Source organism: Rhodotorula paludigena, assembly GCF_050403205.1.
Source record: "Rhodotorula paludigena JCM10292 DNA, Rt_paludigena_JCM10292v1_ctg19, whole genome shotgun sequence".
Lineage (NCBI taxonomy): Eukaryota > Fungi > Basidiomycota > Microbotryomycetes > Sporidiobolales > Sporidiobolaceae > Rhodotorula > Rhodotorula paludigena.
Window position 1 is genome coordinate 287688 of NW_027481439.1, and position 21767 is coordinate 309454.

At 64.3% G+C, this 21767-nt stretch overlaps 9 protein-coding genes across 9 annotated transcripts; 5 read left to right on the forward strand and 4 right to left on the reverse strand.

The window, feature by feature from the left end:
- Nucleotides 1-246: 246 nt before the first annotated feature.
- JCM10292_004261 (uncharacterized protein) lies at nt 247-2019 on the reverse strand (the record flags this gene model as incomplete). The annotated part of the gene is made up of 7 exons (XM_076648921.1): nt 247-351; nt 408-728; nt 825-915; nt 976-990; nt 1055-1276; nt 1335-1804; nt 1873-2019. 7 exons carry the CDS (start codon nt 2017-2019, stop codon nt 247-249), a joined length of 1371 nt encoding a protein of 456 aa, XP_076505626.1.
- Nucleotides 2020-2236: 217 nt separating this feature from the next.
- Nucleotides 2237-3809, forward strand: JCM10292_004262 (uncharacterized protein; the record flags this gene model as incomplete). Its single annotated transcript, XM_076648922.1, has 3 exons — nt 2237-2301; nt 2736-3474; nt 3561-3809. 3 exons carry the CDS (start codon nt 2237-2239, stop codon nt 3807-3809), a joined length of 1053 nt encoding a protein of 350 aa, XP_076505627.1.
- A 342-nt stretch (nt 3810-4151) lies between these two features.
- ERG24 (delta(14)-sterol reductase) lies at nt 4152-6226 on the forward strand (the record flags this gene model as incomplete). Its single annotated transcript, XM_076648923.1, has 11 exons — nt 4152-4266; nt 4342-4578; nt 4635-4768; nt 4822-4926; nt 4982-5188; nt 5244-5264; nt 5316-5535; nt 5612-5690; nt 5756-5893; nt 6064-6108; nt 6205-6226. The coding sequence occupies 11 exons, from the start codon at nt 4152-4154 to the stop codon at nt 6224-6226; spliced, it is 1323 nt and encodes a 440-aa protein (XP_076505628.1).
- Nucleotides 6227-6954: 728 nt separating this feature from the next.
- Nucleotides 6955-10966, forward strand: FAS1 (tetrafunctional fatty acid synthase subunit FAS1; the record flags this gene model as incomplete). Its single annotated transcript, XM_076648924.1, has 4 exons — nt 6955-7584; nt 7653-9781; nt 9855-10299; nt 10367-10966. The coding sequence occupies 4 exons, from the start codon at nt 6955-6957 to the stop codon at nt 10964-10966; spliced, it is 3804 nt and encodes a 1267-aa protein (XP_076505629.1).
- A 297-nt stretch (nt 10967-11263) lies between these two features.
- Nucleotides 11264-14276, reverse strand: JCM10292_004265 (Zn(II)2Cys6 transcription factor; the record flags this gene model as incomplete). The annotated part of the gene is made up of 14 exons (XM_076648925.1): nt 11264-11339; nt 11396-11443; nt 11504-12013; nt 12071-12135; nt 12189-12264; nt 12320-12365; nt 12427-12645; nt 12708-12920; nt 12984-13731; nt 13790-13797; nt 13856-13927; nt 13993-14010; nt 14121-14158; nt 14227-14276. The coding sequence occupies 14 exons, from the start codon at nt 14274-14276 to the stop codon at nt 11264-11266; spliced, it is 2187 nt and encodes a 728-aa protein (XP_076505630.1).
- Nucleotides 14277-14505: 229 nt separating this feature from the next.
- Nucleotides 14506-15879, forward strand: JCM10292_004266 (uncharacterized protein; the record flags this gene model as incomplete). Its single annotated transcript, XM_076648926.1, has 6 exons — nt 14506-14628; nt 14772-14911; nt 14988-15139; nt 15226-15287; nt 15382-15558; nt 15619-15879. 6 exons carry the CDS (start codon nt 14506-14508, stop codon nt 15877-15879), a joined length of 915 nt encoding a protein of 304 aa, XP_076505631.1.
- Nucleotides 15880-16236: 357 nt separating this feature from the next.
- On the forward strand, nt 16237-16924 carry JCM10292_004267 (uncharacterized protein; the record flags this gene model as incomplete). Its single annotated transcript, XM_076648927.1, has 3 exons — nt 16237-16257; nt 16385-16676; nt 16797-16924. 3 exons carry the CDS (start codon nt 16237-16239, stop codon nt 16922-16924), a joined length of 441 nt encoding a protein of 146 aa, XP_076505632.1.
- A 202-nt stretch (nt 16925-17126) lies between these two features.
- Nucleotides 17127-19306, reverse strand: JCM10292_004268 (uridine kinase family protein; the record flags this gene model as incomplete). Its single annotated transcript, XM_076648928.1, has 8 exons — nt 17127-17195; nt 17333-17415; nt 17475-17997; nt 18058-18571; nt 18647-18903; nt 18997-19055; nt 19116-19138; nt 19203-19306. The coding sequence occupies 8 exons, from the start codon at nt 19304-19306 to the stop codon at nt 17127-17129; spliced, it is 1632 nt and encodes a 543-aa protein (XP_076505633.1).
- A 280-nt stretch (nt 19307-19586) lies between these two features.
- On the reverse strand, nt 19587-21701 carry JCM10292_004269 (uncharacterized protein; the record flags this gene model as incomplete). Its single annotated transcript, XM_076648929.1, has 4 exons — nt 19587-19886; nt 19952-20905; nt 21001-21612; nt 21672-21701. The coding sequence occupies 4 exons, from the start codon at nt 21699-21701 to the stop codon at nt 19587-19589; spliced, it is 1896 nt and encodes a 631-aa protein (XP_076505634.1).
- Between the last annotated feature and the right edge of the window lie 66 nt (nt 21702-21767).

Consider the following 21767-nt stretch of genomic DNA (forward strand, 5'->3'; position numbering starts at 1 on the left):
AGACGGCGGCTGGGGCGGAGAGGCCGGTCGGCGCAGATGCCGGTCCGCCGATGTCCGCGGATATCCGTGGCGACCGATGTGAGCCTCCTGCCCAGCGACGCATGGAATCAACGCGTCTGCGCAAGTGCCAACTTCTTGCCAGGGCGCCATACGAAGAGTCAAGGCCCCGAACAACCTTCTCAACTTGTTCTCAACCGAACAGCGACAGAAACGTGCGGTACAACCTGAAGCTTTGAACCGTTGTGTCTACGAACTGTCTCCTCTGAGTACTGCCATCCCGCCAGACCGGACGATCTCGCCCCACAACGTGTCGAGGAGATTGAGGAACAGGTGGGCCTTCTCGAGATTAACCTGTGGCCGAGTCTGCTCAACACTCTGCGCAGATCTGGACAACGCCAACCACGTACCTGCAACGAGTAGTGCATCCCGTCGTACGACTGCGCGCCCTCCGACATGCCGTACATGTCGACGTAGCGGTACCCGCCGAGCGATGGCTCGCCGACCGGGCTGTGCGCCAGCGCCTGCGCCTCGACCTTCTCCTTGTACGCCCTGCACGCCTTTTCGCCCTGGAGCTCGCGGAATTGTTCGCGCAGATTAGGCGCGACCGCATGCGGGCCTTGGAAGAGGTAGAGAGGCGTCGGGTACTGCCGCGAGAGGTGGTCGTCCAGGGCCGGCCACCAGTCGGTCTCGAGGCGTTCTGCGTCGTACATGCCATGTGCACCGAAGCCCTGTCCGTTGACCGTGTGAGCAAGCCGCCGACGGACAATGCGGACGCTTATACTTCGCTTCTTGCGGAGTGACTGGCGGCAGAGACGCAGACTCACCGAGACGAGGACAGGCGAATACAGAGCCGAATGCTTTGGACGCGAGCTGCGCCAAACTGGGAAGTCTTCCCAAAGCCCGTTCACATCGCCACTGAGAAGAATGACCGTCAGTTCATGGGTAGCCATCCGATTCCCGGAAGCTGAGACCTACGGAAGCGGCTGCCAGCTGTGATCACAAAGAACTGTCAGCACCGAGGAAGGGCTTCGAGGAACGGAAGACTGGTACGAACACTGGGATGAAGCGGAGCTGTGCTGCATTGCCGCAGACGTGATAGTCCGCATTTGTGTCGAACGCAACGCGCTCGCGACATGCCTTGCCGTCATCAAAGAAGTGGTCTCCGCGGCAGTCGCTGGTTGCTGCGGCGTCGACGACAGGGTCGACGCGGCCAGTGACGATCATCAGGAGTGCGGAGTAGGTGTGTCGAACGAGCGAGTCGCCTGCCATGTGGACACTGCCCCTCCAGTCGGATTAGCGTGACGGACGATTGTACATGGAGAAGAAGCACGCACCCTCCAAATGCACCAAGAAGCTCGCAAGCCTCTTCAGGCGAGTACACCTTGGGCAGCGGGCACGCCTTGCCCGCACCCTCCCCCGCTGCGGGAAAGTCGAAGGACCATTCGATGGGCTGCACCTCGGTCTCTGTCACCTCGCTGAAGTCGACCTGCGTACTCGCGCCATCTGGCCGGACCTTGGCGCCCTTGATCGCTGCCAGCAGCTCTTCCGTGCTGCACGCCTCGTAAGTCGGCCTGCCTGAGGGGTTGAAGCGTGGTCGCGGGCCGACGAGCGTCGGGTGGTACGCATGCGGAGTCGAGAGGGAGGCGGAAGCGAACGGCGACATGCTGCGCGAAAGCCTAGACGGCGGCGCGAGCAGCACGCAGAGGACGACGACGATGGAGGCGGCGATTAGGACGACGAAGTAGCGGGCGTGGCGTCGGTGAACGGTGAGAAGTCCAGCGCCTAGCAGGACCTGATCGCCAGGCTGTCACAGCGTGCCGCAAGGGATGTCAGCGGGATAGCCTTGCGAACCAGACGCATGTCCTCACGCACCAACCCGTCGGACCCTCGTCGCCTCTTCTCCTGGGTGTCGTCGCCGACGACGACGACGACGTCCTTCGCGGCGAGGTCGAACGTCGGATGATCCGACAGCGGCGTGTCCGGCAGCGAGACGTATTCATGTGTAGGCAGCGAAAGCATGGCTGCGACGCGTCTCGGCGCAGCGTGCAGCGTGCAGAGGCCTTTGCGCGTGAGTATGGCGAAGCAACAAGCAGCCTGGGAACGACCGCCCCGGCATGATCGCCGCAGACGCGTCCAATCGAGGTTCCGAGAGCAGGATTTCCATGTTCGGGCCCTGATCGCGAGCCCAGCCTTCGCGTGCAAACGACGGCGACGCGTCGTGCGTCCCAACGAGCCCATGCATAATGTCAATCTGCAGGATGTCAAGCAGCGCGGGGCAGACGCGCAGGAGTACTTCGAGCGGTGTCTCCTCGACGAGGAGGTCAGGAACAAGTCTGCGCGCAGTGTTCACCAGTGTAGCCATGCTCGCCGGAGCGAGCAGCGCTGATGGCACGCCTGCATGGCGCCACCTCTGCCGCCTCGAGCTCGGGACAGGAGGGAGCGCCATCGGAAAGTTGAGAAGCAAGTGATGACATTCGAAGACGTCGAAGTCGCTTTTCGTTGTGCGTCTATAGCCTGCGCCAGGTCCTGCAAGCACAAGCTCGAGCTGCACACCGTATTCGACCCGGAAAAGGCGGGAACGAGGTCAGCGGTCGGAGGCGATCCTCGTCGTTGAGACTCTGGCTCTCCCCATTCCCTCGCACCGCGCAAGAGGCGACAAGATGAGCGGAGAAGGTACACATAAACCGTGGCAAGCTGCGCCGAGCCAGGCTGACCCGTCCTCGTTCCGCTCACAGCTGTCGTACGCCTCAGATCCGCCGCCCCACCTCCGGAGGACGAGCTGATCCTCTACTCGCGTGCGCGCAGCTCGTCGGTCCGTCGACCAAGCAGGAGGTCGACGACTTCCTTAGCAAGTATCCGCCCTCGAAGGAGAACGAGATGGTCAGTCTCGGAGGGTGGTACTGGTGCCACATGAAGGAGGAAGGTGGCACCGCCAAGCCGGCCGAGGACCTCGACGACGACGTGAAGGAGGAAGGCGGCACCGCCAAGCCGGCCGAGGACCTCGACGACGACGAGCCGAACCGCACCAAGTTTGAAAAGGCCGTCGCGCCCCTCGTCGACAAGCTCACGGCCGACTGCGCCCACATCAAAGCCACGGCGCCGTCGCGGGCGAACAAGGCCAAGGGCATCCGCTCGCAGAAGGACTTGCGCGAGGACGCGTACGCCGAGTTCAACGACGGCGTCAAGCAGCTCGCGCAGAAGCACGGCATCCTGTCTGGGAAATGGCTGTTCTACCCGTCTCCCGAGTACGTAGACATTTCGTGGAGACAGATTGTCCACGCCCTCGCCGAGGAGGACGGCGCGCTCGCCAAAACGGGCGTCGTCAAAACCGCCAAGGTATCGAGCAGGCCGGGCGACGGCGGCAAGTCGTTCGTCATTTGCGTCTACTGCCGCGACTCGTGGGACAAGGACGGCGTCGGCAAGGCGTTCAAGACGCTCGTCAAGGATCTCAACCTCATCTCGTCCGCCTATAAGGTGCGTGTACCCTGCACGAGCTGACCCAGCGGCAGCCTTCCTTCTAGCATCACGCTTCAAGTGGTGCTCACCCTTGCCTCTCACAGTGCGACGCCAACACGATCGCCGGCATCGACTCGAAGCACCCGAGCGGCATCAAATCGTCGCTGTACGGCCGCACAACCTTCATGACGGCCGAGGAGATCAGCGCCGCGCAAGAGGCGACGTCGAAAGCCAAGGCGCCGAAGAAGGACCGCACGCTCGAGGAGGAGACGGCGGCGGGTGGCGCGGACGGCTTCGACCCGGTTTCGGACGACGAGGACGAGAAGCCGAAGCGCAAGAAGGCCAAGAAGTAGGAGCTCGACGTGGTCTGAACGGTCGTTCGCGATGACGAGGAGGAGGAGACGCTTTTTCGTGCCGTGTTGTCGATACCTTTTTACGCTGTGCCATACCACTCGCAACCTTTCTCGCACGCGCTGTGCCGTCTGTATGAACGAGAGTGGGCCGATTGACATCTGCGTCGCTTGCGCTCGTCGCGACTTCCTCGGATCAGACGCTGACATCGGCCCACCGCGCTCGCCTGATCCTGCCAGGAGCTGTGCAGTCTCTTTCGCTCCCTTTGCACGCTCACAACGCGCCCAAGCCCCTGCGTCCGCCGCCGATCTCGCCGCCGTCCCGTTGCCTTCGCTCATCGAACGATGCCGTCCAAGGCTGCTCCCGCGTACAATCCGGCGCCCAAGTCGGCGCACTACGAGTTTGGCGGGCCACTGGGCGCACTCGGCGTCACCCTCGCCGTCCCGTTCTTCTCCTACTGTGCGCCAGCACCTCCATTCTCTCTATCCCCACCTGCATCAAGTCTGACGTCTAACTTTGCGACTCCCTTTCCAGGGCTTCCTTTTGCTGCAGAGAACGGTTTCTCGCTCGGAAACTTCCTCGAGTACCACCGCGCAGGCTGGCGCGCGATGGAGGACCCGGCGTGGTGGAAGAGCCTGTGGAGCGCAGAGGCCATGATCGTCTACCTCGCGTGGTACGCGTGGTGCGTCGTGTGCGCACTGGCTCTGCCAGGGAAGGAGGAGAAGGGCGTCGAGCTGCGCAACGGTCAGAGGCTCACGTACAAGATGAATGGTGCGCTTCGCCTCTCATTTCAGGGCTTCCCTCACGGCTGACGCCGTCAAATGCAGCTTTCGCGACTCTCGTCGTTACTATGGCCGCCATCGCAGGCTGGACGGCGGTGTACGGCATTGATGCGCTCCTCTACATCCCGCATCATTGGGCCCAGCTCGTCACGGCGACGACCCTGTTCAGCTTTGCCCTCGTGAGTCCGCAGTGACTCGTTTGAAGCGCTTGTCTGACAGTGTGGCCCTGCAGGCCTTCTTCGTGTACGGCCAGAGCATCGTTCCTGAGCTGTTCCCCAAGGCGTTCGAGCCTCCGATGCTGGCGTTGGGCGGAAACACGGGCAACCGACTCTACGATGTGCGTTGCTCTGTCGCTCCAGTACCTCCACGTGCTCACGCTTGCGATGCTGCAGTGGTTCATCGGCCGCGTGCTCAATCCCCGCATTGGCAGCTTTGACATCAAGGCGTTCAACGAGATGCGACCCGGTCTCATCCTCTGGGTCGTCTTCGACCTCGCCTTTGTCGCGTGGCAGTACGAGCGCATCGGCCGCGTCACCGACAGCATGATTCTCACGGTGGCGTTCCACGCGTGGTATGTCTTTGACGCCGAGTTCAACGAGGTGCGTGGTGTCCTCTCTCGATGCTGGAACGGCGCTGACCGATCGCGCCTCCCAGTCCAACATCCTTACCACCATGGTGCGTCAACTACTTCTGTAACTCGACACGGCGCTAATCCCGCTCCTGCAGGACATCACGACCGACGGCTTCGGCTTCATGCTGAGCGTGGGCGACCTCCTGTGGGTGCCCTACACCTACTCGTACACGGCCTACTTCCTCGCGCTACACCCGCTCGACCTCGGCGTCTCGGGTTGCGCAGGCGTGCTCGCGGTCCAGTTCCTCGGGTACTACATTTTCCGCACGAGCAACAACGAGAAGAACGAGTTCCGGCTCGGACGCAACCCGAAGAGTGAGCTAGTCTCCCGCCACACCTGATTTCTGCTGCACGCTGGCAACCATCCTTGCTGACTTCAGTGATCGACTAGACCTCACATCGTTCCAGACGGAGCGCGGCACCCGGCTCCTCACGTCGGGCTGGTGGGGTCGCTCCCGCCACCCGAACTAGTGCGTCCGCTTCACAGCGCCCGAGTCTATACGCCTTGCTGACTCGCTTTGCTTTACCCACGCAGCATGGGCGACTGGATCATGGCTTGGGCATGGTGCCTCCCGACCGGCTTCCAGAGCCCGCTCCCCTACTTCTACGTCATCTACTTTGCGATCCTGCTCGTGCACCGCCAGACGCGCGACGACGAGGCGTGCGCACAGAAGTGAGTGTCGCATCCCGCCGACTTTCGGACTTCGGGGCTTCGCTTTCGCTTCGGACAAGCGGCGTTGGGTCTTCCACGTCGGCGTCCGCTCACCTCGGACACGCGAAGCCCGGACTGTTTCTCCGTCGTTCTCGAGTGCTGACTGTGCGAAATGGCACTCCCCAACGCAGGTACGGCAAGGATTGGGACAAGTACAAGCGCCTCGTCCCGTCGCGGTGCGTTCCGATTCGCCCGCGCAGCTCTCTCCGCACGTGCCGCGTGTCTTTCCCCCAGTTTGCGTTGCGCTGACCCTTGTCCCTGCCGTCGCACAGCATCATTCCTCACGTGTACTAGGCGTGCTGAGCTTGCTTTGCAATCGAGTCGAACTGAGTGCTTGCCCCTGACCCAGCCCAACCGGATGATCCGAAGTCGCGATCGTCAGAAAAAGGGATGTTGTCCGTTCTTGCGAGGGTAGGTTGTGCGAAAGAGTGTACAGATGAAGCTAGCCCGCCCAGTGTCAGTACAGCTTAGCGGACATAGGCGGAGAGCGCGGAGGCGGAGGGGTTGAGTTGGTGCTCGTCGGGACGCCCCTCTCTGCCTGCTCTCCGCCTTGCCCTCGCCGCCTTGGTTCTTCCTCTCCGTTGCTCCGTCCCCTCCCCTCCTCTCGAGTCCGCTCGCCCCGCCCAAGTCCCTCCTCGCTGCGACGCTCGCTCGCCGTCTCGTGAGTCGCCTGTTCGCTCCTTCCCCATCCTTTCCGCTCGCCCGCTCTCGCCGCCTCCTTCTGCCTGCGAACCGCACAGCCAGAGTGCTCGAGCTCTGGCAACCCCCTGGGCAGCTCGGCAGGCCAAACGAGCGCAGTCGCAGGTTGGGGCGGACGTGCTCGGGTTCCGCTGGCTCAACCTCGCGCTCCCGCCATCCCGCACGAGCCCGGCCAGAGCAGCGCCACGCCCCCGCAGAGCCCGCAAGAGGCTGCCTGCACCTGGCTGAGCTCGCACGACCGCGTGCTGACACCGCTGGGTCCCCGTCCCCACCTCCAGCTCGTCCCGAAGCTCGCTCCCGCCTCCCCGCCGCTCTCCGCCACGATGAACGGACGCGCGACGCGCACCGGCACGGGGGCCTCGACGCCCGTCCACACGGCCACCACCCGCCCGCTCGTCCTCCTCCACCCGGCGACCCAGACCCGCGTCTCGCTCCACGTCCCCTCGACGCCCCAGGAGTGGATCGCCGCCGAGGTCGCCCGCGACACCTTCCAGGACTGGCTCCACGCCGAGGAGAAGGAGGGCAACCTCGTCGGGTTCGAGGCGGCCGAGGTCGACGACGAGCAGGACGAGTCGGGCGTTGGGTCCGAGAAGCAGCTCGTGCTCGCCGCCTACTTCCTTGCGCACGTTGCGTCCCTCCTGCCCTTCCCGGCGACCGCGACCTCCCCCGCGACCGCCGCCGTCCTCCTCGCCGCGTACAACTACTTCTCCTCCTCGTACCTCCAGGGCACCGACGTCCACTCGCTCGGCGCCTCGCTCCCTGCCCCCGTCCGCTCGCTCGTCATCTCGTCCTTCTTCCTCGCCAAGTCCAAGCTGGAGTTCCAGGGCCTCGCAAAGGTCCTCCCCAAGCAGTCCCTCAGCGACCTCCTTCGCAAGGCCGCGACCGGCCAAGCCGAGACGTACGCGCTCTTTGGCGGCCAGGGCATGAACGAGGTCTACTTTGACGAGCTTCAGGTGCGCCTAACGCGGATTTTCTACCGGCGCGTTGACGTGCTGACACCGCCTCGTTCGCCCGTCCACAGTCGCTGTACGACCTGTACTCTCCTCTCCTTTCGACTTTCCTCGCCCGCGCGTCCGAGCGCCTCGTCGCCCTTGCCGCGGCCGAGTCGTCGACCCTCCTCTACGACCACTCCCTCGACGCTCTCTCCTGGCTCCAGAACCCTTCGACCCGTCCCGAAGTCCCCTACCTTGCCACCTGCGCTGTCTCCCTCCCTCTCATCGGCCTCACTCAGCTCGCGCAGTACATCGTCTACGGCAAGGGCTCGTCGCTCGGTCCCGCCGAGCTCGGCGCCAAGTTCGCCGGTGCGACGGGTCACTCGCAGGGCGTTGTCTCGGCGCTCGTCATCGCGCGCGATTACCCTCCCGCGAAGGACGACGGCAGCGACGCGTGGGAGCCGTTCTACGAGCAGGCGCTTCGCGGCTTGACCGTCCTGTTCCAGATTGGTCTCCAGGGCACGCTCGCGTTCCCGCCGCTCGCCATCTCTCCCGCGCTCCAGGCGAGCTCGGTCGAGAACGGCGAGGGCGTCCCGACCGCCATGCTTGCCGTCACCGGTCTCGAGCTCAAGTCGCTCGAGAAGAAGATTGCCGAGGTCAACGGGCACGTCAAGGACGAGGGCCGCGACGAGACCGTCTCGATCTCGCTCTTCAACGGGCCCAAGGCGTTTGTCGTCACGGGCAACCCGAAGGATCTCGTCGGTCTCGCTGATGGCCTGCGCAAGAACCGCGCGCCCGCCGGCAAGGACCAGTCCAAGACGCCGCACTCGAAGCGTCTCCCCGTCTTCTCGATGCGCTTCCTCCCGATCAACGTCCCCTACCACTCGCACCTCCTCCGTGGCGCGACCGAGAAGGCGCTTGGCGCGATCGCCGAGCGCGACGGCTCGTTCTGGCAGCCGGCGTCGCTCCAGTTTGCCGTGTACAACACCGAGGACGGGTCCGACATGCGCCAGCTCGGCGCTGCGTCGCTCCTCGAGTCGGTCTTCACGCAGATCTTCACCTCGCCGATCTACTGGGCGGCCAAGGCGACCAACTTCCCCGCGACGGCGACGCATGCGCTCGACTTTGGCACGGGCGGCGCGAGCGGCATCGGCAGCCTGTGCGTGCGCAACTGGGAGGGTCGCGGCATCCGCACCATCATGCTCGGCAACCGCGGCACGGGCGTCGGAGCGGGCAAGGAGGCGTGGGGCAACGCGGTCCCGACCGAGGCCAAGTGGGACGAGCGCTTCCGCCCGCGCCTCGTGCGCACGAGCGACGGCCGCGTCCACCTCGACACGCCCTTCTCGCGCCTCCTCTCCAAGCCGCCTCTCATGGTCGCCGGTATGACGCCGACGACCGTCAAGGCCGGCTTCGTCTCGGCCGTCCTGCGTGCGGGCTACCACATTGAGCTTGCCGGAGGCGGGCACTACAACGAGAAGGCGCTGCGCGCCAAGGTTGCCGAGATCCAGAAGCTCGTCAACAAGCCGGGCGTCGGCATCACGCTTAACTGCCTCTACATCAACCAGCGCCAGTGGACCTTCCAGAACCCGCTGTGGCAGCAGATGAAGAAGGAGGGCGAGCCCGTCGAGGGCCTCTGTGTCGCCGCCGGCATCCCCTCGACCGAGAAGGCCAAGGAGATCATCGACGGCCTGCGCGAGGCCGGCATCAAGCACGTCTCGTTCAAGCCCGGCTCGGTCGACGGCATCCGCCAGGTCGTCAACATCGCCGCCGCCAACCCCGACTTCCCCATCATCATGCAGTGGACCGGTGGGCGCGCCGGCGGTCACCACTCGTGCGAGGACTTCCACGCGCCGATCCTCGCGACCTACGCCTCGATCCGCCAGCACCCCAACATCAAGCTCGTTGCCGGCTCCGGGTTCGGCGACGCCGAGGGCTGCTACCCGTACCTCACGGGAGAGTGGTCCGAGAAGCAATTTGGCCTCGCGCGCATGCCGTTCGACGGCTTCCTCTTTGCGTCATGGGTCATGGTCGCCAAGGAGGCGCACACGAGCGAGAGCGTCAAGCAGCTCATCGTCGACGCGCCCGGCGTCGAGGACGGCCAGTGGGAGCTCACGTACGACAAGCCGACGGGCGGCATCCTCACCGTCAACTCGGAGCTCGGCGAGCCGATCCACAAGGTCGCGACTCGCGGTGTCAAGCTCTGGGCCGAGTTTGACAAGTGCGTCTCGCTTCATCGCTATTCATTCTCGCCTCGCACGCCGTGCTGACCTTGCCGCTTTCCCCATTCGCAGGAAGGTCTTCTCGCTCCCGAAGGAGAAGCAGGTCGCATGGCTCGCCGACAACAAGAAATACGTGATCGACCGTCTCAACGCCGACTTCCAGAAGCCGTGGTTCCCGGCCAAGGCGGACGGCACCGCCTGCGATCTCGCCGACATGACGTACGCCGAGGTCAACGCGCGCCTCGTCCGCCTCATGTACGTCGCGCACGAGAAGCGCTGGATCGACCCGTCGCTCCGCAACCTCACCGGCGACTGGCTGCGCCGCGTCGAGGAGCGCCTCTCGAACGTCAACGACTCGAACGTCAAGGTCTCGGTCCTCCAGTCGTACTCGGAGCTCAACGAGCCCCAGGCGTTCCTCGCCAAGTTCCTCGAGGCGTTCCCGGCTGCCAAGGACCAGATCCTCGCTTCGTCCGACGTCGCCTACTTCCTCGCCATCTCGCAGCGCCCGGGTCAGAAGGTGCGTCTCGTCTCCCGGTTCTCTCGCATTTGGTCGAATTGCAAGCTGACTCCTCCTTCCGCAAAAGCCCGTTCCCTTCATTCCGGTTCTCGACGCGAGCTTCTCGATCTGGTTCAAGAAGGACTCGCTCTGGCAGGCCGAGGACATCGAGGCGGTTTTCGACCAGGACCCGCAGCGCGTGTGCATCCTCCAGGGCCCCGTCGCCGCTAAGCACTGCAAGTCGACGCAGACGCCCGTCGCCGACATGCTCGGCGACATCGAGAAGGAGCTCATCAAGCGCACGCTTGCCGACTACTACGGCGGCGACGAGTCGAACGTCCCTTCGGTCGACTACCTCGCGCCGCAGCCCGCGCCCGTTGACGCGACCGCCTTCGCTGCCGAGCACGCGATCGCGCACAGCGTCGAGGAGCTGGCCGATGGTGGCAAGAAGCACATCTACGCAATCAACGGCGTCCTCCCGCCGACGGGCGAGTGGCTCGCGGCGCTCGCGGGCCCCAAGCTCGACTGGCTCCAGGCGTTCCTCTCGAACGTGTCGATCCAGGCGGGCGAGCAGTCGATCCCCAACCCGGTCAAGAGGGTGCTGGCGCCGAGGCACGGGCAGCGGGTCGAGCTCAGCCTCGACAAGGACGGCCACCCGCTCAAGCTCGACGTCTTCGGCGGCCTCTAGAGCGCCCTCGGTTCTCCTCATTCTTTTGTTCTCTCGCCTCCCGCACCCTCTCGTCTGTGCCAAGAAGGGCGCTGTTTAGACTCTCTCGGGTTCTCTCTCCTTCCTCTTCGTCAGTTCCCCTCGCTCTTCCGGCCACGCCTTCGCAACCGTTCTCTCCTTCTCTTCTCAGGGCTTTCTTTTTCCCCATCTCTCTGGCTCTAGGTCTTTCCTTTCGTGTGGAAATAGATGATCTTGGCATAATCTCCGTTGCTCGTGCTGCGTCCATCGAGAGCGAGTGAAGTTCTGCATGCTTCACAACTACATGGCGGCCGTCGCTCCACCGAACCCCTCCATGCTGAAAGACGCCGCGTTGTCAATCGGCTGCGGGTCGAGTCTGTCGAAAGCCAAGCGTTAGGTGCGTGCCAGCCGCGGGATTCTGACAAGACGCACAGTGACAAGAAGTCGTCAAGCGACGATCCTGGCCCTGCAGCGAGGTCCCTGTGCAGCAACACATGCGTCAAAGTCAGATCGAAGTTATCGGACAGGCCGAAAGCGCACCAGGAGGGAAAGATGTGCGGGAACGAGGTTGCCGTCAAGTCGGCCGTGAACAGCTGCCAGGCCTGCTCCGGCTCAGCTTCAGTGCCTGGAGGCATCTGTAGGGTTGACATTCCCGCCGCTCCCGCCTCGAGCATCGAGGCATCGTGAAACTGTGCCTCGAGCGAACCAGCGGCGCCGTCCTGCTGGTGCTGCTGGTGCTGCACTGCGGCGAGCGCGAGCGCAACGGCGTCCGGCTCCGGGCCATGCGCAGCTCCGCGCTGCACAGCAGGCGTGACTGCGCCTGTCGAGCGCCAGCCGGCGGCCCTGCTCCACTGCTGCATGAACGCCTCGAGCACGTTGGCGCTCGTCGACGCCGTCTTCCACGTGACGGCCATCTCGCGCAGCGCGCTGATGAGCGCTTTGAGGTCGACGTGCGCTTGCTGCTTGCGCTCGGCGTCCTGGTGCGGGTTGCCGGAAATGTTGGACTCGCTGGCGGACAGGGCGAGAATCGTGCCGGCCGTGAAGCAGGTGCTGCGGATCGACTTGGTCAGCCCATGGAGAAGAGCGCTAGACGTAATAGGAACCCACTGCTGGAAAAGGGGCGCAGTGAAGCGGAGTCCGTAGCGCTCGCGCTGTAGCCGCACGAGCCGGACCTGCAGGGAAGGAATCAGCCATGGGGCCTCGCAACATACAGAGCCCGACGCACGATGTGCTTGGCACTCGAGAGGCACTTTTCCGTTGAGACAGACATCGCATTGACTTCATTGACTCGGCGGAAGAAGCTGCAGGTCCGAAACGATCAGGTGTTTTCTTCGCATGCCGGCAAGCTTGACTCACGGTCGATGCAGCAGAATCACGGTCGCATGGTACATCGCATTCAGACCTGCGGACGTCGTCGAACTGAGTAAAGCTATATCACAGGACAGTGTCGAGGGAAAGCGCACCGAGGATATGGCAATGCGGCGCCTTTGCAGGCGTCGGCGTCGACGCGCGCAGCGGACTAGGCAGCTCGTGGTACCACCGCTCGAGCGCGAGGTGGATCTCGGGGAGCGCGGCGCGGCGACTCTCGAGCGTGACGCCGGGCTTGAGCGAGTAGACGGTTGAGAGGAGCTTGGAGAGGATGCGCATGAGCTTGGACGAGGCATTGAACGACGAAGAGCGGTCTGCAGGCGCAACCCTCCGTCAATCCGTGGTAAGGTTAGTAGCAATGGAAGTGAGGCCGCACAAGCAGGATGGTCGTACTCGACCGAGCTGTCGATGGCGGGGAGGTCGTTGTCGATGTCGCCGACCTCGAAGTGCGGTCGCAGGCCAATGTATACGCTGTTCAAGCAGTCGACTTGAAACGCGGCCCAGAAGGCATTGCGGCGAGTGATGCGGAGCGTCTCGGGAATACTGCCGGAGCCGATTTGCAGGTGGTGCGTGTCAAGGTGGAGGCCGACTGCGCTTCTTGATGCGTCAGTATTGCTGTCGCGGGACAAAGGTATCAACGGAAGCAGCGTACAGTCTTCCGCCATGCGCAATCCTTGACTGCCGTACATAATGGCCGGCCCATCGAGGGCCTGGCCGGCGAGGTAAACCGACAGGACCGTGAGTGCACGCACGGTCGAGATGTCGGGGTGGCGGAACTCGATGTCGACCGAACTCCTCGCCCACTCGATGAAGACTTCGCCGCGCGTCGCCACGTCCGTCACGTCGCTGCAGATTTCGCGCGGCCACTCGGGGTCGTTCGGGTCGAGGTAGCGCGCGCCAAAGCCGAGCACGAGGTGCAGGAGGAGCGGAGAGTAGTTTGGCGTGCGGCGCGTCGCCGACGTCGCCAGGTCGGCGAGGAAGGCGCGCTCGTCGACGAGGCCGAATTGCGAGAAGGCATGCTCGAAGGCGAGCCGGATGAGCTTGCCGGAGAACTCGGTGCTGAGGACGGGCGGCTTGCGCGGGAGGTGCGGGTCGAGCGGCGGAGCGTTGGGTACAGGTGCGCGAGTGAGGGACCAGGCGCGAGCTGCCTCGACGGCGCTCTCGTTGTTGGCGTCGGCGAGGATGGCGCGGTACGACGAGGTCGGACCGCAGAACCGGAGCTCGCCATGCGCGTTGAGAGCAAGGCCAGCAGAGAACGGCGCAGACTGGTTTGGCGTCGACGAACCCTCGGTCAGCGGCGCTGGTGCTGGGACGCTTGCCTTCTCCGCCTTGACGTCGGCGAGCTCCTGCTCGAGAGCTTGGATGCGCAGTTCAAGCGCAGTGACGACGTCCTTCGTGACCTGCAAGCGCAAAACGTGAGTAAGAGTTGCGCCGAGGTAGTTTGCTCGAAGGACGAACGGGTTTGCCTGCGGAAGCAACAAGTTCTCAGTGACCTGTGCGTCTCGGGAGTTGGACTGAACGCACGCTTGTCGTTGTCGAAGTCGAAAATGCAGGTCAGGTTCAGCGAGGTGCACCTTCCGCAAGCTGGCTTGGCGCCTGTCGCTCCGCGCAGCCCGAGTCAGCGAATGTGCGAGACTGATCAGCGCACGCTCAGTGCTCACCGTCGCACTTGGCACGCCCTGCGCGAGTGCACGGGCCCGATCAACACGGCGAGGGGGGGTTGAAGTGGGCGGCGCAGAAGTCAGCGAGACTGGCGACAGGCAGAGGGGGGGATGCTCGTGCGACGTACGCTTGCGGCAGGCCCCGCAGGCAGTCGAGGTGCGCGGTCTGTGGCCGTTGTCAGCTTGTTTGTCCTCGTTGTGTGCAGCCGCGGCTGGGAGAACGGGGAGGCGCACCGCTTCTGAGGCCGCTCTGCAGAGGGGCCAGGCTCGGGCTGTGCTTCCATTGTCCGTACTTGACAGTGCGCGAGTGCGGTGTCCACCTCCCGTGCTGCCGAATGGCCGCCCCCGGATTCTCCAGCGCAGAGGCGCGCGCAAAGTCGCTTCCGCGCCCGGCGCTCCTCCCTCCCCCACCTCCCGAGCGTACTCGCTTCCTCGCGCGTCCTTTGTCGCTCTTGCCTCCTTCTTGCCCTCTTGGCTCCTGCTCTCTCCTGCTCCGCCTCCCCTGCTCTTGCAATGCCTCCCTCTGTCGACGACTACAAGGACTACACCGATGCAGTCGTCGCTGCCATCGGTTCCAGAGCGTCCTCTCGCGTCAAGCAGGCTTTCCCCATCCTCATCCGCCATCTACATGCCGCCGTGAGTCCCGCATGGCGCTCGCTCACTCGTGACACCATCCGTCGACTTCGTCGCTAATTCCTCCGCCCCTCGCTCCCTCCCCTCCATCATGTGCCGCGACCCTTGCTACCGCGAACTCGATTCGGATACGGCTCCGACGACAGATCATCGAGGCGGAAATGACGGTCGAGGAGTGGCTGCAAGCTTGCGACCTCCTCATCGAGGCGGGCAAGGTCTCGTCCGACAAGCGGAACGAGATGGTCCTCGTCACCGATGTCCTCGGCGTAGAGAGTCTCGTCGACATGTACGTCGCAACGAGTCGACACTGCTTCGGGCGGAAGCTGACCACGCTAAACTCCTTTCGCCACCTCTGGGCGCAGGATGGAACACGCTCGTTACGCAAAAAAGGGCAAGGAAACTACTGCTTCTGCGATTCTCGGTCCCTTCTACCGCCAGGGCGTTCCTGTGTCGCCCAACGGAAGCTCACTGGTCCGCATGAAGGAGCCGGGCGCACCCTTTGTCCACTTGCACGGTGTGTCTCGCTTCGGCGCCCCGCTTCAATGGTCCTGCAGATCTCAATCGAGCGCTCGCGCTGACACGTCTCTTCTTCTGGCAAAGGCGTTGTTACTGGCAGCGACGGAAAGCCACTGAAGGGCGCTCTCGTGGACGTGTGGCATGATGTGCGTCTTCTTCTCGCCCTCGTCACATAAGCCCATGCTGATAGCTCTCACACCGACTCCAATCCTGTCGTGCCATGTGCTATTATGTGCACAGGCTCCCGACGGTTTCTACGACTCCCAGTCACCTGAGAAGGCCGAATATCACTGCCGCGCACGCTTCGAGACGGACGACCAGGGTCGATACAGCTGCATCTGCCTCAAGCCGACACCTTACCCGATCCCGTACGACTTTGCCGCCGGCAAGCTCCTCACGCTCATGGACCGCCACCCGGTACGTCCGGTTAGAGTGCCTCCCTTGCACGCGGAAAGGCTGACACGTCTTCTCACGCAGTACCGCCCTGCGCACATCCACTTCTACGTGCAAGCGCCCGGACACAAGACGCTCGTCACTCAGGTCTTTTCACGCGACTCGCCGTACCTCGAGGACGACTCTGTCTTTGCCGTCAAAGACTCGCTCATCGTCGACTTTGTCCCGCCAACGACGCCGCTGCCCGAGGGCGGCGACTTTGACGAGGAGATCAAGTTCGAGCTCGAGTACAACATTGCGCTCGCGGGAGAGAAGGAGATTGACCAGTCGCACTTCCAAGGGTAGGTTGGCGTTGTCAAGCTGCGATGGTCTTCTTTGTTCCTGTATGTCTCGCGCAACATCGTGTTCCCGCTCTCGATACTGTTGGCAAGGCCGCAATCGATTGTCAGATACGAGCCGTTGCCTCCTTTGCCGTGCTCGCTGTCGCACAAGCGGTTTGAACGTGAATTGCATGCCAGCAACATCTTCCTTCGTCACAACTGAGCCCCAGCCCTTCTTGTGAAGAGCACCGAGTCCCTTTTACACAGCAGGAAAGCCTAGAGAGCCGTAAGTGCTTCACTTGAGGAGGCCTACCTCGTCCGGGTGAAGGTTGCGGTCCGCTCATTGACCTCGCTCGCTCAGCGACGCCGCAGACCCGCCAGGATGGCCACGAAAGAGGCGAACGTGCGTCACGAGCCTCCACGCACTCGCCGCAAGCTCTTGCTGACCGTGCCGTTTCTCATCACTCCGCATCCGCTGTCGTCCCCGACTCGCGTCGCGCATTGCTCGTACTGCGCTGCGAATGCTCCAGGCGACGATCTACGTGGGAGGCTTCTCGGCCGACACGACCGCCTCGTCCCTCCACGCCTCGTTCCTCCCCTTCGGCCCCATCCTCGACCTCCAGCTCCCGTCCGACCCGCAGGACAAGGCGCGCCACCGCGGCTTTGCGTTCGTCACCTTCTCCGACCCGGCTGCGGCGCTCGACGCGGTCGACAACATGCACCGGAATACGCTGCCGGGGCTGTCGAACCGCGGGCGGGTGCTCAAGGTCAACAAGGCCAAGCCGCAGAAGGGCGCGAATCTGGCAGGGAGCAACAAGCCGAGTGCGTGCTGTTCATCTCAGCTGCGCTTGCTGGCCCAGAACGAGCCGCGCTGACCTCGACGCCTGCACCTACCCTTCTTCTCCGTCCCTCACCCGCCGTTCTTCACCATTCCTCCGACAGTCTGGGCGTCCGAGGACTGGATCGCAGAACACGGCACTCACGGCGTGGGCGAGGCGCAGATGGGCGCACCCATAGCGGAGGAGGCGAACGGCGGCGAGGACGCGGTAATGCAGCCCGAGGGGCGGTAGCAGCGGGTGCCGGAGCTCCTCATGTTGTCACTGCATTGTACAGTACCGCACAATGTATGCGTTCTCGCGCAAGAGGAGAAGGAAGGGATCGAATGCGATGCAGGAGATGAAGACGGGTATCGAGGAATGCGAGAGATGCGGGATGCGGAGAGATACGGAACGAGCAATACAGGCGCGCAGAGATGGGAGGTGGAAGGGGCAGCTAGTCGCTGTGAGAGGAACGGAAGTAACGGTCGCCGAATGATCCCAATCCTGGGAGAATGGTGAAGATCTGCGGGTTGAGAGCGAAGTGTCAGCCGCGGACTAGCGTGCCACTCGCCTCGCATGGGCCAATACACAGACAGAGCGGACGCTGCTGCGCAGCCTATACTGCTGTCTCCCTCGTGACATGCGTGATGCAGCACGCACCTTCTTCTTCTCGCCGTTGTGTGCAGTCTCCCAACGTTCCTCGAGACCGTCGTCTGCGGCACTGCTGACGATCCGCACGCCCGCTGCACATCAAAACAGTGAGCAGGAGCGTCTGTGAGCCGGACAGACGGGCGGCACGTACGGAAAGCCCGCTTGAGCGCCCACACGCCGCCGACGCGCGAGACGAGGATGGTCGAGACGATGATGTGGTCCTCCCTGACGCCGTGGTCGAGCAGGATGCGCACAGCCATGAGAGCCGCGGCGCCCGTGCCGATCTGCGAGTCGAGCAGGAGGACATAGCTCTGCGCGGCGCTCTCGGCCGAGGCGGTGAGGCACTGCGGGAGCGCGACCTGGTAGAGGAGTGGCTCGCCCGTCGTCTTGTCGCTCTGGATGAGCACGCTCCCGACGGGCACGTCCTGCACGACGCGCCGGAGGCCCTTCTCGAGCGAGGCGCCCGAGCGCAGGATCGACACGCCGCAGAGCTGTCCCACCGGGACGTCGAGCGCCATGCCGACGTAGGGGATGCCGGCGCGCGTCTCGATCGGGTTCTCGCGGTAAGGAAGGAGCGAGAGGGCGTGCTCGATGACAAGGGTCGAGAGGCGGTTCGCGAGGAAGATGAAGTCGTCTGGGTCGGTGTCGGACGCACGCAGCCGGGTATGAATCCCCTAGAAGCAATGCAAGTTAGCGACGAGAGCGCACAGAATTGGCCGAACGGGCACGCGCACCCGGATCTGCGGTGTCTCGCCGAGCAGATACACCGTGTCGGGAAGATCCGCACGGCGCTGAGCGCCGCACTCCTCCTTGAACTTCTCGAGCCCGCCACTCGCCTCGGCCTCGCTCTTCTCCCTCGACGGCGTCGCCGGCACGCTCGACAGCCCGCTCGGAATCGTCTCCTTGAACAGCTCGCCGCGGATCTCGCGGCGCCGCTCGGCAAGCTGCCGCTGGACATGGGACACGATGAGGTCGATCGACCGCTCGTTGCGCTCGCCCGGCACAATGATGTCGGCAAAGCGGTTCGTCGGCTGGATGAAGTTGTCGAAGGCCGGCTTGACGAACCGCAGGTACTGATCGAGGACGCCTTCGGCGTCGCGCCCACGCTCGACGAGGTCCCGTCGCAAGCGTCGCGCGAGCATCAGGTCCGAGTCGCACTGGACGAAGATGCGCAGGTCGAGGAGGTCGCGCAGGGCCTTGTCCCATAGGACGAAGATGCCCTCGACGATAATGACATTGGCGCCGTATCTGCAGGTCCGCGGGGACACAGCGGTACACGCAAGGTCAGCATCTTTTGGATAGCAACACATGGGCAGGACGGACAGATAGGTGGTTTCGTCCGTCCGCTGATGGTGAACGAACGAGTAGTTCGGGATCTGCGCCGCGCGGCAGCTCTTGAGGTCCTCGATGCACTTGACGAGAACGTCGTAGTCGAACGACTCGGGCGAGTCAAAGTCGTGGTTGTTGGCGCGCGCCTGCTTCGACTCTTCGGCGTTGAGCGTCTTGTAGAAATTGTCCTGCGAGACGACGAGGACCCAGGGGACGCCGAGCGACTTGAGCACTTCAACGGCGACCCGCGTCTGTTCGGTATGTGCGCATGGGAGAGATAAATGCAGCGAAGCAACACGGTCAGCGACACGCGAGGCGGCGAGTTTGAGAACGAGGAGGCGCACCTTTCCGCTCGCGCTCCCACCGCCGATACCGATGATGTAGGCCTGCGCGGGCTTGCCGTCTGCAGAGTTCAGCGGCGTCAGACAGGCGCTCAGCGGTCGCAACAGGGAGTGAGGCGCACCTTTCGAGTACCAGGGAGCGCGGCTGTGCATCCGATCTCGAATCGTCAGCCAGGGTCTTCTTACCCGGAAAGGGAGCAGTAACGGACCCAGCTTCGGTCAGGATCGTGTTCTTGACGAGCGTGCGCGACGAGTGCGGCGGCGGCTTGCTCGGGTGACCCGCAGGCGGGGCCGACGAGCGCGAAGGAGCCATCGTGCAGCGGGAGTCCTGGCTGGGACGAGCAGGTGCTAGAGCTCAACAGAGTCTGCACGCAAGCGAAGGAAGACCGGCGGGCAGCGAGAGCGGCGGCACAAGCGCTCAAGTCGAGGCTTTGCCTTCGCACGGACAAGTCCAAGTTGTCCGAGCGAGTCTCATCTTTTTCTCCTCGTGCGGCCAGCGGGCAAGTTGGACCGGGAATGCGACTATGATGCAATTTAAAAGAACAGTGTCTGTAGTCTAAGCCTCCTCGCAGGCTGCCACTACCCCAACTCGCTCAGTCTCCCAGCTCACCGATGCTCCAGCACTGCACGCCCTGCTCTTCCGGCCACTGCGGGCTGACCTCCTCGTACCCGCACAGCTCCTGCATCCCGCACGGGCGATAGATCCACAGCTCGCCCGCGCTCATCGAGCCGAGGTCGTACGTGCGCGAGGTCGGCGCGTACCCGAGCGACTGCTCGACAACCGTGATGGCGTTGAGCGAGGCGAGCGGGTATGCGGCGTCGACATAGGGGGCCGAGGACGCGATCGAAGGGGTCGCGTGCGGCGGGGAGACGGAAGTGACCACGGCGGTGTGCTGCGGATGGAAGAAACCCGTCACCGTCAGCCCGGCTCGACGCTGTGAGAGTAGGGACGACGCACATCCGGATCACCGAGCATCATGTATGCCCCCTGCCGCGCGCCGACTTCGCTGATGCGCACCTGGCGCCACTCGACGACGTCGCCCGGGCGGACGTACACGTCTCCGCCCTTCCACGTCCCGACCACGCGCCCATCTGCGTCCCTCTTACCTTCAGCCCCAGCGTTCGCATAGTAGAGCAACGCTCCGTGCGTCCTCCCGACGCTGACAAGCGGCCTTCTCGCCGCGCGCGGGCCCCGCGTCGCCTCGTCCGCCTCGACCGCCTTGAGCGCCTCGCTCGCCACGTCCCAGCACTCTCCCCTCGCGACGGGCACGCCCCGCTCGCGCGCCTCCTCCGCGAACCGCGCGACCCGCACGCCGTACCGCTCGCTCGCGGCATACAGCCGCTCGGCGGTCCACTCCTGCCCAGCGAGGTCCGGCGCGGGCCGGTACCGCGCCTGGCGCGCGACGTCGACGTGCGCGGTCCCGCGCTGCTCGGATGCCGCGTCCCACGAGAGGCGCCACCAGGCCGTGCTCGCGTCGCCAAAGAGGGCGCACCCGACGAGCGCCTTGTGTGTGCCGCGCTGCGAGAAGGACGCGGTGAAGCGCACGTCGGACCGGCCGACGAGCGACGGCGGCAGGGGAGAGGACAGGTCGGCGAACCAGGCGGTCGAGAAGGGCGCGTGGAGCAGGTAGTGCAGGAGCGAGAGCGCGGCGGACGAGTGCGACGACGGCGGCGGGTACGATGGCGCGTGCAGCTCGCGCGGTTTGGGCGTGGGCGCGTACGGCTGTGGCGTCGAAGCCGACGACGAGGACGGGTCGGCGAGGCGTGGGCGGGTTGAACGGGCGACGGGAGGAGGAGAGGCCGGAGGGAGGTACGGCGCTGAATGCGCTTGTTGCCGCCGACTCGGCGGCTCAAGCGCTTCTTCCGAAGCGGGCTTCCCGACGACAACGACGTCGAATCGCGAGTCGAAGAACTGCGGCGAGGGAGCGACAATCAGTTCCATCTGCCATCAGCGATCGAGCGGAGGCAGGAGGAACATGGAGGCCGGGAACCGGGACGGGGACACACCGAGTCGAGGACGGCGAACAGGTCGTTCTTGTCTTGATCTGTATACTCGCTGAAGCGCTTGAAGGCAGGCGCAGCGCTTCTTGTGGGATCTAGCGAGTTGCGCTGCGATGCATTCTCGCGCGGAAGCACGGATGAAGCGGGCGACGGAAGGTCATGCTCGACTGCATAGCGGTACGGGGGTGCGGGCGTCGGGCGTTGCAGTGCGTCTGCCTCGTGTTCGAGCGCAGGCGATGCTAGCGGCGACGGTGTCCGTGGCGCAGCGAGGTGAGACGGTTTGCGAGGAGGTGGTGCAGGGGGTCCGAGGCCGGCAGGCTTGCGCGCGGGCGGGGGCGGCGCGCGTGCTGGGAGTGCTGGCGTGGACGCGGCAACTGCAGTCTCGGCTGGAGCACCGCCCTGGGCGTGACTGGACGCAGAGGGGAGCCGTCGCGGAGGAGCGGGCGCAACGTGTTTCGACTGCTCCCAGTTGAGCACAGTCGACTGGCGGGTGCGCTCAGCCTGCGACGGGTAGCGCTCTGCCGACTTTGCTGGGCCGAGCGTTGGGCGCACGGGCTCGTAGCGGCTGCCCTTGGACGACGAGGGGACGGCATTGCGCGCGCTGTTGGCGGCCTCTTCCTGCGGGAAGCGAGTGCGTCCATGGTGTGTAGAGTGCGGGAATGCCGGGTCAGACTTACTGCCCTTCTCCTCAGCTCTGCAAAGTTCATGCGGTAAATAATACGACAAGCGAAGAGCGAGGGTTTGAGGCGGTGCAACTTCGATCGTGTCCCTGG